This window comes from Anopheles stephensi, chromosome 2, assembly GCF_013141755.1.
Source record: "Anopheles stephensi strain Indian chromosome 2, UCI_ANSTEP_V1.0, whole genome shotgun sequence".
In the NCBI taxonomy this organism is placed as follows: domain Eukaryota; kingdom Metazoa; phylum Arthropoda; class Insecta; order Diptera; family Culicidae; genus Anopheles; species Anopheles stephensi.
This window is the reverse complement of record NC_050202.1, coordinates 16,238,126-16,258,633: the sequence shown is the minus strand read 5'-3', so window position 1 is coordinate 16,258,633 and position 20,508 is coordinate 16,238,126. Positions and strand designations below refer to the sequence as shown.

Sequence of the window (20,508 nt, the reverse complement as noted above, 5' to 3'; positions counted from 1 at the left end):
TTTGGATTTTCTTCGTTTTTTTTTCGGGGCAGGTAAGCACGGTCGGGCTCGCAAACAAACACGCACCATTGGTCGATTGGTTCGTTTGCCGATCTGCCGGCGGCGTCGTCGGAACGTGTCGAGAATACGGGAGAAAAGTTTTCCGAGACCGGAAATTTATACGTAAAATTTACGGCTTTTTCTATGCAAGCACGATTTGGGTGCTCGAAGAAGGAAAGTGAATTGAGATTTTGTCTTGAGATGCTTAGAACAATTTTAAAAGATTTTAAAATTTAAAGATTGAAGCACAGGGTGAGGAAAAAGTTTGCTCGAGGCTTTAAAACGCGCTAAGTGTTACGAAAATTGTTCATAATTTTAGCAAACAACTTAAAGTACAAATAATGATGCTTTTAAAAACCTCATGCCTGTATTAAGGCATAACTTTCTTCATAAATCATCCAGTCAATAAAAGTTTATCAATTTGCCAAAGTACCATATCCACTCGGCGGAGGTCGAAATGTAAAAAAAAAGAAGGAAGCAAGCAGGCAAGTAAAACAAACAAACGCACGAGACCCGGTTGTTGAGACACCCGGGCTTGTTACACCAGCAAACAGGCACCACCAGCAACACATATATGAGAGGTTCAAGGATCAAATTGGAAAACTTTTTTGATGAACCTTTTCATTTGCTGTTTGCTTCGGTACATGCTCCTGCTCCTGATACCGAGAACCCGTGATGAGCACAGCACCCGACTGAAGTACCCTTTTTAGGCACGGCGAATCACTCTGGGACGCAGCCATTCCCGTCAATCGAGACACGCGAGCCTGAAAAGCCCATCCAGCGGCTCAAGGACTTGCGGTTGCGGTGGACGGGCGATAAAACACAAACAGCAAAATAAACATCACATATGAAGCTGCTGTGCATTCCTCCTTCGGGTCGATCAACGTGCACAGAAGCAGACTCTCGAAAAAAAATGAACGCTTCTCCATTTTCAAAGAGCAGTTTTTCGCTTCAGATTTTCTGGGGTTGTTAAGGTATGTTAAGCATTTCAATGGAAAAAATGGAATTAAAAATTATTTTACCAGTGTTTCAAATTAAAATTTTGTTCGAAATAATCTGCAACGTAACTTGTCCTTATATAACGGGAACAAGTTTTATGCTTGTGGCTAATCATGAACTATCCATCTCGCAACACTAGGCTGCGGAGGGAACAAGAAGAACCACTAATTGAATCATTGACAGTACAAAAGCTCAATCAACTTTCGAGCATCATTAGCTTATCGCTCTATCGGATCCTGATTTGCTTTACTTTTTTTGTGTGTGCTCTCTGCCACACACACATACACATTCCAGAGTATTTTCTCGCTCTATTGTATCGCATTGTACACGTTTCACACCCCAAACCCATGGCAAGGGCTGGAAAAATGTGGTGAATCTCCTTTAACAGCACTCTTCAATACCAAGCATAAGATGAAGCACTGCAGTGATTTGTCTGTCTTCTGTCTCTGCGGGCAAACGCACGGTGGGAGAGCGTAGAACAAATGATCCAAAAACGTTTATTTAATTTTGAATTAAAAAATCGATGTTAGATATCAAGAATTCCGAAATTATTTTAATTCTCTCTTCTACTACTGAGAAAATACTGACTCGTGCTAAACGAGTTTGACAAATAAATGCCGGCCTGGATATCGGGGATCATCTTGTTCAATTCTGATTTTTGTTACGATTTCTAACGATTTTGGCTAAAAATATTAATAAGTTAGCAAATATTTTAAGAATTCTTTCTTAACTACTTTATTGCCAAGTAAAATCCATACGGTTTTTATGGTTTTGATACAGGATTCAGCAATTTGAAAAGCATAATTGGTTAGTTATTTTATAAGAAATTATGAAGTAATGATTCAGCAGTATCTCTTAGAGGAACATAACTAACTATATATTAAAATTAATATTAAAACAATATTATTATTTTTTGAATCGTGGTATTCAACGAATTTTTTAATTGTTTATGAAAAAGGTCTAGTACGCTAATTGGATTGTTTTTGCTTAGCTAATTACTTTACTTTTAACCTTTTTTTATATCTTATGAACACTCCAAATGTCCACCCTTTATCCCACCGTGCAACACTTTCTTCGCTTTCGCGTTAGCCTTATGCCGGTTCTCGGCGGTATACCACACACCACCAAACAAGCAACGAGAAAAAGATCATTTACATAATGACATTTAATTGAAAAGCCCTTTTTTCTCCTACTCTGGGCAACAGGTTATTTATTCTGACCCGTTCGGGCGTACCATCGACGTGAAGCATTCACTTACCCTGCTGAGAGTTCAAAGGATCACACACACACACTCCTCACTCAACCTGCTTTCTCATGGAATGCGTCTCCGTCCGGTTGTCTTTGTTACGAGACTGCCTCAATCGTTTTGCCTCGACGAAGATGTTCAAGATGCATCACGACACTTGTGGAGAGAAAAAAGGTGCACCGTGACAGTACCGTTAGCGTCCACAACACAGCTGGACTGTCAAAAACGAGGCGCTAACATCACCTTCGGTTGAAGTTTTATGGTGTACAAGAAGAGGAACACGTGCAAGATGACTCTCTATGATGCGCAAACGCAAGCGACTGTGCCTAAGATGTTGACCCGTGCTCTGGTGTTGCACAAAACACATTGCTGATTACAAAGCGTACCAAGGCTGAAGAATATGGCACCGCGGGCCTAACATCTGCCATAAACCATGGAGGGACGTCCGGTGTGGTTTATTGTGGTCTAAGTACGGCACTATTTGTACCAGGTGAAGAGAGATGACGCTTAATGCTCGTCGCACTGAAAGATGGGCACGAAGATACGAATCACCTCCCATAGAGCCTGCAATCTGCTGATAAGCATGCTGAGTACTGCCTTTCAACGGGCAGCCTTTAAATGGGATGTGGCCGACTCTTTGCAGAGGAAATCGTTTCATGCAAAAATAAAAACTTACTCAGCGAGCACTCGTCCAACTTCACTTGGATGGTGATTGATGATGCATAAGCGGCATGGATACGACAGCAAGCCGGGCATTAAATTCGCATGCGCTTACTCCAGGATTGCTTTACGCCTTAAGCTTATCCAGAACAGCGTTCAGGGTTTTGCTGAGTCGAGAACATTAGCAAAAAACACGCCAAACACACAGCTTAAGAACTAAACTGTGTAAAGATTCAATCAATCATGTACCCGCCAAGGGATGAAAACGAGACGTGAAAAGTATATCTTTTCCACAAGGCTACATACACAGATGGACGCTTTGCCGACTTATCGGTTCAGGACACTTTGACACGGGGTGGGGAAGAAGTGGATCTTTACATGGTTGAGTAATGAAACCGGATATCCTCACTTCACCGCTCAAGACCGCCGCTCACGCGAACGAACCTCAAGATTTCTATTATTCTAGCTCATTTGAACGACCAAGCAAAACAACGACCCTACACTCGTCAATAATTAAACGTCCGAGAAGGCGATTCCTTGCCTGCACTCGCGGGTATTATGCTGGTTCAACCATCCGTACGCATCCGTCGCTGACACGCCGCACAGCTGCACAAACTCTTTAAATAATCGATGAGCCGCAAGTGATCGCACTGACGCGAAGAAGGTCTGGTTTCTCCTTCTCCCCCCGACGGGTTTTCCAAAACACCAGATTGCACTTTTCACAAGGGCTTTTCGCTTGTGATTGCAATAACCACGTCAAACGTCAGGCTTATTAAGGAAGCAGCCGTAGTAGATGGAGCCGATTGCGAGCGCATTCTTGAACCCAACGTACCCTCATCTCATTACCGATAGTGCGCGCGCACACACACACACAAAGGACTGGCGAAATGGAAAAGCGCATATTGCTGCTTCGGCTGCTGCTCACGGCTCTGCGATTGTTAATGCATCAATTAAATCGTTCAATAGAATGCGTTGCAGTTGAGTTTTCAATTGGGTATTAGAGGGGGACTATTAAGAGGGACTCGGTAGCAACACACACACACTCCATAGGAGGATATTATATCCGGCCGTGTTTCCATGGGGTTTAAGTCGAGCACAATGCTAAATTCAATCACGCTCTTATCGTCGTTGTTACATTTCTTTTCATCGCTATGGTAAAAGCATTACCCAGTGATTAGTGAGCGCACAGATGGGGCACACCGGTTGGTAGTTCTCGCGTTGCAAATAGATACGTATTGAATTACGGAAAGGTCGACCCGACCCGACTTGGAACGATACTTTATTTGCATCCCGTACAGTGGTGGTCATTAAAGTAAGCTCATTTATGAGCATAAGATACTGATCAATCACAGTATTGACTAATGCTCGAAGAATTATTTATTTCAGTTTTTTTTTTTCGAGCTTCTATGGCAAGTTTAGTTCATGTCTTCGATGCTCCAGGACTATAAACATAAGGTTTTTTGAAAGAAATAATAGCTATCCAAAGTATATATTGAAAAGACTGACTTTTGTGGCCGAGATGGTAACGGAAACAGTCTTCAAACGGCAGGACTGGGGTTCAAATCTCATCCAGACTCTCCACCCCGTACGCAGGGCTGACTTTCCAGCTACTGGTAAAACTAAGTCACAGAAAGCCATAAATGGCAGGCCGAGGCCTTTATTGGCTGTAATGCCAAGAAAGAAGAACAGTATTTCAAACACTTGTACTTTACATGATTTTAGGTAACAATCTAGCTTTATGTAGAATCTAATAAATTGTTTGGCCCATTTTTTCTTCCAAAAATGTTCCAAATTTGTGATTTTGATAATACATAAATATTAAATACATATTGATAAATATTCAGATTGCCAAGCTGAAGTCAACATGCATCTCCATATTAAATTGTTGGTACTTAATGGCTAAACCAAATTCTTCTGGCTATCAAGAAGTGATATTAAAATCGAAAAATGGTTTCAATATTCCACCACAGTCAGAATATTTTGTAACATGTTAAAAAACGTAATAATTTATATAGGAGACTTGTAATTATATGACCACCACTGTACATATAATCCTATTTAAATGGTTCATCAAAAGCTCACTCCACTTACCGTCAATCCTTAGTGATCCGCCGGAAAGAATTTTGAAGCGTTTTCCGGCCCCGGTGAGAAGATTGGTGCCGTCCCGTTGCCACCGGGGCGCTGACGATGGTGGATCGTACAACGAACCGCCGAACGACGAGCTACGGCAGGGCAGCGTAGCCTTCGTACCGCTCGGGAGACTTTGGTTCGACGGTACCTGTAGCAGCAGTGGCGGTGGAATACTGTCAATCGGAGAAGTCACCTAAGAAAGCACACAAAAATCGTTTTAGAACCAAACTGCCAAATATTAACTGCGGCCGGAGTGCAAAACTAACCTGCAGATACACCCGACTCGTTACGGATCCCGCCACGCTGAGTGCCGAACAGACGAAGTACCCGTCGTCCTCACGCTGCACCCCACGAATCTGGAGCGAACCCTGCCCAGACACGTGCATATTGCCGTAGCTGTTGTTGGGGAACATCAGTGTTTGGGAGCCTTCGCGCGTCCAAAACACGGACGGCAGTGGACTTCCACCGGCGGAACATTTGAACGTCACCACACCGTTCACGGTGACTTTTTGATCTTGCGGTCGCACAATGAACACTGGTGGTGCTGTGGAGTTGAAGTAAGAAAAGTAAAATAAGGCAGAAAAGGGATTAGCATGGAGTTTGGCGTTTTTGGCAAAGTTTGCACATGGCATTTAATGGCGTTCAGCACACTCCAAACAACCAGAAATTCAAATGAATAGGAATTGACGGGTTAGGGAAACCTTTTCGAATGCTCATAAAAAGAGGAACATACATAAGGTCCTTCCATCAGACATCAAGTGCGAGGCAGATGTGTGTGTGTGTGTGTTTCCAACAGTTTTACGACTGTTTGCCAGCAAACCTAGTGACACACAGAGACTCAGACACCCACGGATCGACAACCAGAAGTCGACGGCACGGTTGCCAAAAAAACCGTCGCAATAAAACGCTTCACAATCGCGAACGCGTTAAGCAAGCCCCGGGAAGACATAAACAGAAGCAACCGAACAGACCAAATAAACTGCTGTGAAGTGGCGTTGCCCAAAGCTGGGCCCCAAATAAAATGACGCCTCCGTGAACCATTCTGCGCCGGCAGACAGGGGAGTTGTTAAAATCTGATTTCCAATTCGAACGGTCATAAAATCCATCGCTCTGCTTTGTGGCTGCGATGGGCGGCTTTAAGCCTAAATGATGTGTTATGATACAATCCGATGGTTGTGATTTGGTAAAATCGTTTGCCGAATACCAGCGGCTTTATCTGACCAAGATGGCGATTAGTCAGACACCTCGAAAATGTCATTCGCATTGCATTAATTAAACATCACACGCCATCATCAGCAGTTACTCGACGACGATACTCACTGTTAACGACTAGACTCGCCCGGGCACTGATCACACCGACCGAGTTCCGCGCCTCACAGATGTACTGCCCGTGGTCATCCGCGGTCACATTGCGAATAATAAGACTGCGGTCCTCCTCCGAGATTTCTGCCCGCCCGACCGGAATGTCACCGTTCTGTTTCGTCCACAGTATCTGCGGTGCCGGATCGCCACCGACCGCACACTGGAACTGTACGCGATGGCCCTCGAGCACGGTCGCATCATCCGGTTCGGCCACAAAGTACGGTTTCACTGTGGAAAAAAAAGGAATGGGGGGAAAATGTAGTAAATCATATATCGGCAGATCTGAAGGCGACAGGGCTGATTAAAAATGACATAAATTATGTCCCAAAGTGGTGGCCGGCTAAAATTAGATCCAATCAGCATTACAACGCCGCGACCATTGGAAAGGGTTGGTTTGTTGTTGCTAAGAAAGTTAGATCATTTTTCTTTTCCTCTCATTGCTATGCGATATTTATCACCTCCCAGCTTAGGTGAAGATGGCTAAAACAAGCTTTCTAAATGCATGGCGTGTGTGAAACAACACCACTGCAGCAGCATTGTGTGTGTGATTTGAAAGAATAATTTAATTTGTTATGCAAATGGTTAGAAGCAATGCAAGCTCAGGCCCGATAATCCACTTCTCAATCGACTAACGATGATGAACCGGTTTGTTGGGTGCAAGAAGCGCTTTAATGATTTCTTTTTAGCTACACACATTAATCACACGTGGATGGACCATCGCACAGTGGGCTTTTCAGGATGAACGTGTGGGTAAATATTTAAATATATTACGGCTACTTTTAATGAATGATGGTGTAGGATTAAACTAAAGTTGCTTCAAACATTCGTCTCTGAATTTTCGAATTAATTAAATTAAATTATAATGCATTTAAAATTGTATAGCATGTACAGTAAACTAGGCAAAGCGGTATAGGCTCAAAATTATTAATGCTCCGAATCTATACATAATTTTGAATTGGTTCATCATCGACTTTACTCTACGAACACCATTAATTTTCTTTAAATAAAACTAAGTCAAACTAGCAACATTCTCCTTCTTCTTCTTCTTCCTTGGCACTACAACATCGAGAGGTCTCGGTCTGCCATTTCCGGCTGTCTGTAACTTAATTTTACCCGTAGTAAAGCAGTCAGCCCTACGTACAGGGAGGCGGTCTGGATGGGATTTGAACCCCGGCCCTGCCGTGTGAAGACCAGCGCCACTACACTCCGTTTCTAGAATATATATCTATGAAATTGAAGCTGCAGTTGAATCGTTTTGTGTCTTAACAAGTAGAAACAAATTTTGGACTCATTTGGCTAGCATCTCACCCACTGTGCGTAAGGAAAACTTGTGTAGGAAAAAAGGGGTTCCCGAAAGCAGAAACAAAAAACCAACGCATATTGATCTTCATTTCAATAGCCGAAAGCGACCGCACTTTTGAGTAGTGTTGCCTCCGTAAATCATCACACCAACAACACCTCACCGTCCACCAAGAAAGTAAAAAGCCCACAAGATTGCTCGTTCGCTTACCCTGGACGGTTAATTTGGCGAGTCCACTTTCCCTCGAGCCAACCATGTTCTGGGCGATGCACTGGTAACGCCCCTCGTCCGTCGGCCGAACATCGCTGATCAGAAGGTTTCCACTGTCAACGATCCGTATCCGGGCCAGCTCCTTCGATGGTCGATAATCGTCCAGCTCCAGAAAGCCGTCGTTCTGCATGGCAGAGCAAGAGAGAGAGAGAAAGATATACAGAAACAACCCCGAAAAAAGGTTCCGAGCGACCATGATAAATTGTGATTTCGCTGATGATAATGGTCCGGAGGAGAGTGGCTACTTTAGCTCGAAAAAAAAGGAGAAACGGAATAGCGCCATACCTTTTTCCAGCTAACGTTCGGTTCCGGATTGCCACGGGGTGGACTGCATTCCAGCAGGGCCGTCTCACCCGCCGCAACGCGTGTATTTTTTGGCTCGACGCGGAAATCGTCTCGCAGTGCTGTGTAAGAAAATCGATACCGTTGAGTGTGTATAACCATGTACTAAGTGAGTCCCGAGGTGAACACATTAAAGTGTTCGCCGGATTACTTACTTGCCACCTGCAGTGTTGCGTTGCGGCTGTACACCTTACCGGCCGGATTGCTGGCCACACACCAGTACACACCATCGTCCTGCTCCTTTTTGCTGTGGACGGTGCGCAGGAAGAATAGGGAGCCGGCCGGCAGCAGGACATGGTTGGCGTCCAGCTTTACCTCCTCGCCGTCCTTGTACCACTGGATGACGGGCTGTGGTTTACCTTCCGCCTTGCAGTTGAGCGTGACGGGATCACTCTTGGGGACGATTGTGTCGCTTGGGTTTTCTATTATTCGCGGCGAGCGATATTGTGCTGAAAGTGAAAGATATAGGCGAAAAATACATTAATCTTTTTGTTTGATGATATTGCATAAAATTCAGAATAAAATTCGGGGGAATATAGGCATGTGGTCCTACGTCCTAGGTATTATAAAATTTTTCAAAGGAACAAATCCATCTTAGGAGATCACTTTTATAAGTAATATAATCTCTGAAGGTTGAGTCTTTTGCTAGGGGTAACATCAAGTCACAGAAAGCCGGAAATGGTAGGCCGAGACCTCTCAAGGTTGTATAGTATCTCATATCTGAAGGACGTAGTTTTCAATAATTGTCCATAACTCTTTGAGGGTAGATAAAGGAAATAATATAGGGATTTGGTCCTTCTACCTAGGTATCTACATCTTAGGTAATAATTTTCGAAGTATCAAATACATCACCGTTTTTATAAGTAATATAAAATTTGAATCAGAATAACTATGTTCATCTTCTTCTTCTTCTTTCTTGACCTAACGACTTCTTATGTCATGCCTGCCATATCTGACGTACTAGACTAGACTAGAAGTGTCGGTTTGGATGGGATTTGAGCCGCTGTCCTGCCAGCTGAAGACCAGCGCTGCTGTCTCCTAAACCACCGGCCCACCCCTGGTGTATGTTGTTAATACCCAATAGAGCTAATAGGACACTAATTTGGAGCGATCCTGGTAGAACAGTCAAGATCTTGCAATTGAAGTTTGCAGTTTCAAGAATATTTAATGACTCAATGGTATATCTTTCAACAAAATTAGTCTTAAAAACTTTTTCACAATGACCTACAGTCCTACAGTATCGAAACTTTTCAATCTGTCAAATTAGTTTATAGTGATTATAATTCTATTAATTATTAACAACTGTTATTGTTAGCCATAATTGGCATGTTAACTATTTTGTGCCGTATACCGTAGGGTATGGCTTAAAGTTCCTTTTAATGTCGCTTCCCCAGTCACTTAATCCTTATTTTATTGCTTCCTTCCTTAAATGAAGAACAAGCACAAACGATCATCCTCATATGGATTTGAACTCCCAAAAACAACCAACAAACCGTCCCTAAATTCCCATCCCAAGAACCATATTGAACCATAAGAACTCACAGCGCAGAAGAGATCACTTCAGGCATTACGAAACAGGAACAAATTAGTCACCAAAGCTACATCCTACCCACCAGCCAGCCAGCGGATGAAAGAGATTATCGATAGAGACGGGAAGAAAAACGCACAACTGGGCGTTAGAGATGCTGCACGGCGTGTGAACAAACTGTGGCGTGATACAAAAACATCGTACGAAAGTAATTTTTCATGTTGCCCACGCCTTGCCGTTCAGCCGATGACGATAAGGTTGCTTCCGAAGCGAGCGAGACAAGAAAAAAATGGGAAGTCTTTTATACTCGTAAAAAGACACATCCCAGACACATATGGGCTTGGTTTCTTTTTGGAGGGGGTGCAGCAGATCGTCTGCGATCTTTGCGAGTTTTCTTGGAAGAAATTTTTGTCGATTTAAGGGTATTAATGCACTGATGTAGTAGTTGTTCAAAGATGGTAAAAAAGATGACAAACTAGCCTACTCAATGCAAAAACGGTGTCGCTAAATGATTAGCCATACACCGTAGTGGTAAAAAGCCAAGATCGGATAGCTCGTTGCTGTGGGATCAATCAATCACTCATGCTCAACACCTATTACCTCATCGCTACTTTGGACCAGTTCGCGAGGCGCGACTAGTTCACAACAAAGTAACTGAAATACGAACCGAATCTGGATTGATGCCCTTTTAGCGTATGGTTTTAGCGAAGCGCGGTTAACAAATTCAACTTCATTGTCACCTTGCAAAGCCTCCAATCCAACCGATCTCGATCGATACGAGGCCACAAATCGTTATGATGAGGATCTCCGCTAAGGCTCCACCAGACATCCAGAACCCGTTGCGGTTGGTGTGCTCTTGGGGCACTTGGAAAAAAGGGGAAAAAAACATTAACAATCCTGTCCACCCACGGAACGGGGTTTTTGCGATTGCAATATTGGCAGCGGCGCCCCGTCAACTTGGCGTCTGTCATTTTGCATAGGACGCAACAAATGCAATGAAAGCGAACACGCGACGGCTCGTGCGAACACGCAAACGCCATCTCACCTCGGATATGCCAAAAATGGTAGTCGGCCCGAAGGTCGGTGCAGCAATTGCAACGGCTGGAGATTATTTCTATCAACAGGCCGCCCTGTGCAGTAAGCGATATCCCCAGTCACCGCCTCCGACACGATGCTGGAAACGATGAAAAATGGATCGAATGGGTCTGCTGGGTTTCCGAAGGGTGGGCATGCAAATGCATGAGCTGAAAAACACCTCCAGAAGCACCCAATTACCGTGGAATCGAATCAGTGCGCCCGTTTGAAAAGGAGTTCGAACAGAAAGAAAAAGTCATCAAGAAATAACGGCTTAGCATCATTTGTTGCCCGGTTTTACGGCAACTCTTTAGACATGAAAAATGCATCCATTATCATTACAAACTCTTGGGGCATTTCGGTACTACGCTTCCACCCGCGTGACTCATAATTGCTCTCAAGTGCAGTAATGATGAAACACGCATCATATTTCAATCACATGCATCAGGATGAAGGCTGCGTCGGTAAGCGCACAGAAGAGAACGAGACATGCAAATTGCCGCTACATTTCGCCTCACACTTATCGCCCACAACTGTCCCAGCTTGAGCAAAAAGTTAATTTATGATTGACAGTTGCGTAGTCACCACTTTAACCATGCCTGCGGTGGTGGTCAGACACGGATAAAGCGTCATAAAGCTGAGCTGAGAGGAATAAGTCAGCTTCTTACGATGACAGCGGCCCATTTACTCCATCGCTCCATTCCTGGAGCTTTTGTTCTAAGAAGCGTTGTAAAAACGGGCTATCTAGCGTAAGAAATCAAAAACTCCGCCGACGACGTCATGTGCGCGATGGGGTGTGGCGTTTGTCTAGTTTCTATTGCTGGTCCGGAAGTTGGAACGGGTTTTGTTTATCTCCGGTCGCCAGTGAATCATTCAGTGCAGCAACGAAGGTGTGAACGAGCAGGAAGTTGGGTGTCTGGACAGAAATTGTAACTAACGTTCTTGTGACTGATGACGGTTGATGGAATAATATTTTAAATAAACTAAAGGTACCTTTATGATTGACTAGGGGCAATAGAACAGATGGATCCAGGCTCCAGGGAAATTGTGTCATTCTCTTGACTTGAAGCACTTCATTTGTTTCAATGGTAGATTTGAAATATAGCTTTGAAACTAAATTAAAGTAAATTCAAGCGATAACTACTGGGGTGTCGCTTAAGAAAGGTATCTGAAGTAGAGCAGACAGGCCACTAGATATTTTGGAGATCGCCGTACTTCAAGATCTCATGGCCGATTTTGTCGCAAACGCCTATTGATCAATTCCTGATAGATACACCCAATATCCCAATCTGGTTTAATATATCCAGTGTTGAATACTGGATAATCATGTCAAAGATGTTGAAGTCTAATTCCCTCAAATCTAAAGCATCTAAGAGCGGCCTGGTCTCGGGGGACATACCATCAGGACCTTTGTCCCCTCGTAGTGAGGACTGACTGCTTATCCAACTATGTGGTATCAATCAGTATATTGAACCAAAAATGGTAGGCATGGCCAAAGAGATCTTTTGACCAAGAAGAGAGAGAGAGATTGAGAGAGAGAGAGAGAGAGAGAGAGAGAGAGAGAAAGCATGTATGATTGCATGCAGTTTTCATATGTCAGGTCTTATGATTGCTATTGCCTCAGGTATATATTCTTAAGTCGGCATGAATGTTACACGCTTCAAAAATATAATTTAAAGTATCTTGTGAGTAGATATAATTCAAATGAGACAAGATCTCAATACTCTTGGCAATAAGGCTCTACGGTCTTGAGAATAAAACATCCAAACTTATGGGTCAAAACTAGTCTAAACTCGCCAGCTAGAGCAACGGACTCGATTGACTCAACTCAACAGAATTCAATGAAGTGACTTCTGAATATTTGCAAGGCTACGGTAGGTTAAATCTACAAAATATTTTATTTAAAACAGACCAGAAGTACTTATCACAATATTTAAAGTTAAATTAAGTCAAAACCACAGCCCCGAGAAGCTAGTTTTCGCACAAAATGTATCCATATGTCGATAATGGTAAGGCAAGATTTTTACTCAGAAACACCCGATAACCATCTCCTCCACTGGGCTTGTTGGACCCATTTTTCCACCGAATTCCGTCTACCATGAAGCGCGTAAATGAAGAGATAATATTATACTCTTTTTTTTAGCATTCTACCCACGACAGTTTACGGTTAAAATATGGCACCAGCCATTCGAGACGACGGACGACCAAACCCGGCCGTAATAGTACGCTCGATTGCTACCATGATTACCGGGGCGATACAGTTCCACTACTGACGGCGGACGACCCGGCCCCATTGGCTGGCGTTGAGGCTGTTCTTTGCCGGGTTCCCTGATCACTATCTATGCTAATCAAAGCTGCTTCCCGTACGGAAGCTTCCACTTTTGTCTGGCAGGCACAACATGCGTATCAAGAAGCCGGCGTAGATTCATGAGCGTCTAACGGAGATTAGTCACTAATTTAGCCACAATTTTTGGGGACTGGGTTTTGCTCATTTTAAATTATTTATTTATTTTTTCCAAACAAAACGGTTCCTAGCTACGCGGGAAGATAAATCAGAATAAAGCTGTGTGGCACATGAATAAACAATCTTGTTTTGAAGGAAAGTCCATTGCACATGTTCTCGCATAAACCCCCATTTCCCGAAGCATTTCCCTTTTGGTTCGTAATCCCACGTGGTTAATGATCAGAAGTGAGATGAAGATATTTAAACACACGATGCGTCAAAAGTTAGACCGTGCACGTGAACTTCACGTTCTTCAGTGTGCTTGCCCTGGGTCGTAGCGACGTCGTCACGGAAGATGTTTACGCTGAGATTTTCGCCCTCAAAGCGAGCCCTCCCCCTACGAGAACCAGAAAGAATGCGCCATGTGTCAACAGACATTGGCAGACAACCGGCACAACAATGCAACGTCTTTGTTTGCAGTGGCATTTGATACAAATTTGCTTGCAATCCGCTCCGTGGCCTCCGGGCCGGGCCAGCAGACGGGTACGGCAGAAACTGTCCGGCGAGGATGATAGCACCAGAGTGCAGTTAAATTGCAGCCACCAGACCGTAGTGGTGGTGGTAGCTGGTAGTTGTTCAAGAGCGCACGCAGCTGGATCATCATCGTTGGTGGCCGGGGCCATTTTTGTTTTTGAAATGGATGTTGCCGTTGCTGGTGTTGCCTGCTGGCGCTGCACTGTCTCATCCTGTTTATTTATCGTTTTTCCTTTGAAATCTCGTTGCGCAAAGCGATGACACGGAATCTGCCCGGCAGGGAGAAAACGCACGCATTGACAATAAAGTTGGTACCAGCTTGATTTAGAGAGGGCGAGAGAGTAGGTTTTGCTCTACGACGGCTTTAACTTTTCTTTCCACGGCGTTTGCTTTAATGAACGTGCAACTTTGTTCGAAGTATTCCACTAAACTTTAGTTCATAGCGAATGGGGAATACAAATAGTGAATCTTAAAGGTTAGTTTGAATAGTTTCTTCTTGAAATTCTTGAAAATTTAAAATCAAACTTAAATTATTTTTGAAGAGGTTTCATGAAACTGAAACGAACATTTTAAGCAATCAAATTACACTTGAGACTCATTATCCAGTATATCAGCCTCCGGATGGAAAAAGACCTCAAGAATCCTTAAGTTAAGTTAGGCATCACATCCCCAACTTTAGATCTACAACATTAAAGGCAATTTCTAAATGACTCAAACTATCTCCAGAATAATGAATTTTATCCTTAACTACAAAAAAATAAAGACAAGGACAACCAAGCTTAGAACCTAAAGATTAAAATACTGAGGTCCTGTTCAAGAATAAGAGACTAAGTTTTGGGGGTTCGTCGAGAATTTAGAAACGATGTCGAACCATTTCTGGCATTCTGTGACTTGATTTTACTCGTAGCTCAAGCCTGCACATGTTCTATGTGATAGTCGGTTCTAAGTATGAGGAGGCTGTGTAGACGGCTTTTGATCCCCGGTCCAGCAGTGTGAAGACCGGCGCCACTATCGCCTCGGCCACTAAACCGCTCCAAGATTTGGAAATTTGAACTTAATCAACACTGAATTGTCCACATTAAGGAAAAGTACATTCGAGCTATGCGATAATAATTTCTAGCTTATCCTTGATAGATCGTCTGTTCAGAAAGCTCGTCAGAAGTTCTTGAAAACCACGATGCAAGTATTCAGCATATGCCAGCCAAAGGTTATGAAATATGTGTTTGACAAGATAAACTGACAATGTTTAGAAATTATAACAACATAAAACATGGAAAATAAAAATGTAAAAACTAAAAAAAGTTTACAAGATATACTACTATGATAATATCATCTGAGGACATCACAAAAAAGATATTTGAATTCCATGTCATCTGAAGTCGTTTCCATATCAACTAGCTTTGTTTGCCTTTTCATCTAAGAAGCCTACCATAAGAATGGATGCTATTGCCTTATCAACTGAAAAACTCTGTAAAGAAAGAATTAATAATACGCTTTAAAAAAATTAAACATAATTTGAATTCCGGAGCAAAAAATTCTACAAAAAATGAATTCCACCCACTTCATACAACAAAAAGCGTCAATCATTGCATTGTTCATGAACAAACCTTCTTTTTTATATATAAAATGAAAACAAAGAAGAAAAAACCAATTGTATCTCTTGCTTTTACGAAATTATCCAATGAACGACCCACACAAGCGTAAACAGAAGGCAGAAGAAATGTATCACTCTATCCCCTTGCTGGAAAATTAACAAACATCATCATCATCATCATTCGGAACCGAGCAGTATCAATATCATCCGATATCGTTTTCACTCCGTTGTCATACATCATGTCATTGTGGCGGCATAGTTTTTTTATTAATCTTTCCCCACCCAACGACTTTTCTTCTTCATGGCACGCCAAATTAACCGACGAACCCCCGGCCAGGCCTGGCCCCGGACGGGTCATTTTCTGACGGCCCGTTTGAGTGTGGGCTGTGTGATGAGGTTGAGTGAACCGGATAACGCAACACCCATAGCCGACAGTCCACAGCGCACCGACGTAATTGGTTCAACAAATTATTAAATTGATTTATTTAACTCGCACGCCTCACGCGGATCGCCCGCGATTGTTTATACCGCACGCGAGAGATACAGATGTTTTGCGGTATCGGTGCGAGTGCGAGGCCGCGTTTTTGTCTTTGGGCCCGGTCGTTTGGGGCCCTACTAGTCACAATAATGTTGTCCTGGGGACGAAGCTTTCCATGGCGGACATGATGGTGACATGCAACACTTGTTTGTGTGTGTGGAGCCGAGTGAGCCGGACAATTGTGCATTTCACTGGACTTTTCAATTGGAGAAAGAGGCACAAGTGCCCCGGCCCAACTAGTGGAGGCTATAATTGAATTTTACAATTTCATGGCATATGCACACGCAACCGACACTCCTCCGTATCGAAGTTGCAACAGAGCCATCTGACAGCCATGATACATGATAGTGGCTCAACGGACTTGTTTTTTTTTTTATTAAAACGTACGGGCAGCACTAAAAACTCTGATGATAAAACGGCCTTTCTAAAGTGCCCGACGGACAGCGACGGACACTTGTTTCGTCAATCGACAATTGATTGAGCTTTTTCGTTGTGAAATTCATATTGATTTATGGGTTTAATTTTATCAAAAGCCACAATATTTGACAATTCATACTAAAACATTTAAAAATAATTCTTTCCGCATGTTAACCCACTGTTCCTCTGCTATCTAGAGTTTCATTAGATCCGCCCCGGCAACTTCAACACACTTGAAAACATTTTAATTTGTAACGAGCGCCAGCCGAGCCACTCGTCGCCGGTGACCTTTCCCGTTTCATCCCGTATGCCGTGCCCTTGATTAAATCATAATTTCCTTTTTAACAACTTTTGCCACAAGAGACAGTCGGGCCCGTCCAAAAACGGGGGTTTCTGCTGCCTCCAGTAGCATACGCAATTGAGCATGCGTACGCTCCCCACTTAGTGACGCAAACTTACACCGACCATGGCATGGCACGAATCTTTTTGATCTAACCCATACGCCGAGCCCGCATCATTCTCACACACAGAATTTTAATTTTACTACTTGTAAAATTGTTTACAACACAACACTTCACCAGATAGCAGCTTCATCATCAGGCCTGAAGATGGGGTGAGAGTCTTCTGATTGTTCGCCACAGGCTCGAAAATTGAAAAAAGGCTGACGGGCTCTTTTATACTTTTAATCATGGAGCGCTCCAAAGTGTTATCAGGGTTGCACGAAATGAGTGTATGATGTCCTTCGCCAGTAAGAAGAACCCTGGCCCCAGCTAGCTTTGAAAGCTTAGCTCAGCTAAAACCCGGTAGCTGCTTTTAATAACCAAACAAATCCCACCCGAGCAGATCCACCGACCGACCGAGGATGGCAGAGTAAACACAGCATGCTTCTTTTTCTTATGAAAAGATTTAGGTCATCTTCCGGGTGATGCCTAAGATGGCCCAAGATGACTGGTCCGGGGACTTGCAGTTCTTTTCTTAACAAAACTAACCTATTTTTATCGGACAAGCTCATCGTCTGCTGTGGGCCTTGAAAACCAAAACCATAAAGAAGCTGGAGGGCTGGCCCGCGTGTATTGTGTCGAAGGTCTGCTTATGATTACCTTGATTAATGTTTGACCAGTGGCCCACACTGTTCCTCAATTTTTCCCCCCGATGACTCATACAATATTCGACCAACATCATGGCGTTTGTTTTTTTTTGTGTTCCTTATTTCTTAATACAAACATCCGCTTAGTGTACCGATGAGGGACAAGGGGAAAAACTTACAGAGACCCACATGTTGACCGACACTAGTCGACACTAACGCCTCGTAATCAACATCGTCATCGCCGTCATCAACGCACCACCAGCAGCAGCAGCAGCGGAACCGGCCTAAGCCGATGTTTACCCAATTATTTGTACATTACACAAAATCACATCATTAATATTCCAATAACTGAATGTTGATTAATACTGCAGGAGGCCAGCAGTCATTATTTCCCTACTTGTACCAGTGCATATGACAGCTTCTTGCCCACCACCAAAAGCCCAACTCATACTTCCAATTTCTCTTGTCCATTTATATCAATCAGAAATTCTTTTCTCAATGTCCCGTAACACCCGATAAACAAATATTCTACGCATCGAATCCTTAAAGAAGTGAAAATTGTTGGCCCGAAACCCGAATTCCTTCCCGATCACACTTGCTTAAAAGCTTTCCCACAGAGGAACCGGGCACGAGGCGCCTGTGGTACGTGCTGTGAATATCTTGACCAATTTATCTGTTTTACCGGCCAGCCAAGTCCGGGTGGGCATCCCTTGGAAAGAAACATTAATTTTGGCACAGTTTTCTTTTGTGGCTGTTCTGCAAACCAAAGAGCTGTTCCCTTTTTTCCGTGGAAAGTGGGGTTTCCCTTTCGATATAAATTTCGCTTTATTACGGTGCCCTTGCCCGAAATGGGCGTAAATCCTTCCTTCCTTTAGAATTTTCTTCCCTGAGGTAGTGTGTAATGTAAGAGACTTGGGGCTTAAATTCTCTTTGGAGTGTAGTAAAGAAATAGTTGAGGGTTTTTTTTACTGCATGCGATATAGTATCATGAAGTCTCGGCCAAAGAGTAATACAACCAGAAGAGATGCATCAGCTTTAAATAAACCAATACTGAGAGCATTACAGATTGCTTCTAATGAACTTGAATAAGTAATGAGTATCATAAAATAGAGTAACAACCACATCAGTAAATCATCTCTTTTTATCCTAGTATGTTCAAATTATAGAGTTATTTTACTGAAATGACTTCGTTCCTTACACTGGGAGAAGCAATTCTCCATGTAATCCTTCTTTGAATATATAAAACATGCATTCAATAATCAATAAACCACCACAAATATCATCAAGGATCATAAAACTTCTTCTGTTAACTGTAATAATTTTCCCAACACTTTAACTTATTGGCTAGCCCCTGAAAGGCACACTGTGTAGGAAGCTTTATTGATAGCCCTATCATGTACAGAATATAGATTTTCCACAAATTTGCACTCCCGAAAAGGGCTGCTGAAAGCTCCACTTTGCCGCCAGCAAACCAAAAAGCAGCAGCATCAGCACCAACGTCAAACTATAAAACGGACAATAACTGTAAGTGAAAACCATCTCCAGCTGCTCTCGGACCAGGGGGGCCCACGGGGCCGGAGGCATAGAATGTGCTTCCCCACGCATAAAATATTCATACTGCATCGTTGTAATATTTGAATAACACAGCGATGCCGAAAACAAAACAAAAAACACAACAAACAGTGCGTGATTTGAATAACGCCCTCCCGAGAAACGCGGCCAGCAGTAGGACCTCGGAAACTAAACGATAAACAAACTCACACACTCACACATACTGGTACTGTGTAGAACTGGTGCAATCAAAGCCGGAAATTGTATGTCGATAAAATGGCGATGGGTGTGCTTGTACGGGACGGAAATTCTGGCTGGTGCAGAAAATAAAGTAATGAAATAACTTTAAGCATACTGACAGCTGCGCGATGAAATGGCATGAAAGCTAATAGCTTTCTGAACAAATTTTTTAAAAAACTGAGAAAAAATATAAAAATTTTAACAAACACACAAGCATTCTATTAGGTTTTGTTCATTCAAGTCCAAAGACCTGGCCATATTGTTGTTATGCTAATTTGCTTGGAGTTTCTCTCTTAGCTGTAGCTTTTATGCAATTAATTCTCCTAAACACATGTTAGAAAAGAATGTTTGTCCAACCAAACTAGACTTGTAACACACACATGCCAATGCTAGTAATTAGAATAAAACATACTTATAAAAAGTAAGCAATGCGGCCAGGCCATCCTTTACGAATAAAAAAATAAAACATAATTATAAAAAATTAAACACGTCAGTAAAAATAGAATGCTTAGATAGCGGTAAAGTTACTTCGAGCTCTTTTTCCGCTAAATCAATCTGATAATGAGCTAGTAAAAAAACTTATCCTTTCTATAACATTGTACAATATTTATTTTTATCTATCCAAATCTTATTTCTATACTTTAAATTCTGAACTTAATCATCCTATTGATTGGAAATGCAATTCAACTATTGATAATTTTATACTGAATATTAAAGATTTTTTGTCTAAAAACAAGTTGATAAAAATTTAGCAAGTCAAAGGAAAAGTAATGCATTGTTGTAAAAAAAAGTCAACAATCGAAGCACAATATTTCACACCACATTCCAAACGAAAAAAGCGATTATTCACACGCATAGTTGTACGCACACATTGCATAAGCGATAACCCCCGCCAGCGACCCCTGAAAATGTCGCCCACCAACCAATTGCACACCGGCAGGATTCTAAAACGGAAAACAATCAGGGCTATTTATCCGTCATTTGAATTTGCTGAACCGCGAAACCGACGCGGACAATCGAACCGATTCGAAAAGTATGGCTCAGCTAGAAATGGTGGCCGTTTTTTTGTTTTTCGAGGTCCACTTTTGCTCTATATCTTGAACCGGAGCCCCAAAAATGGCAAACGTGTGCTGATTATTATTCCGTAGCGCCAG

At 42.7% G+C, this 20,508-nt stretch overlaps 1 protein-coding gene across 1 annotated transcript in view; it reads right to left on the bottom strand.

Moving 5' to 3' along the window:
* The window catches only part of LOC118506315 (roundabout homolog 2-like), a 43,720-nt gene that overhangs the window by 7,755 nt on the left and 15,457 nt on the right, over positions 1–20,508 (bottom strand). The window contains exons 3-8 of the mRNA XM_036043264.1: positions 8,504–8,797; positions 8,292–8,410; positions 7,947–8,130; positions 6,395–6,664; positions 5,341–5,618; positions 5,036–5,267 (exon numbers count right to left, since the gene is read on the bottom strand). Coding sequence (XP_035899157.1) covers positions 5,036–5,267; positions 5,341–5,618; positions 6,395–6,664; positions 7,947–8,130; positions 8,292–8,410; positions 8,504–8,797 — 1,377 coding nt within the window. The remainder of the gene's footprint in view (positions 1–5,035; positions 5,268–5,340; positions 5,619–6,394; positions 6,665–7,946; positions 8,131–8,291; positions 8,411–8,503; positions 8,798–20,508) is intronic.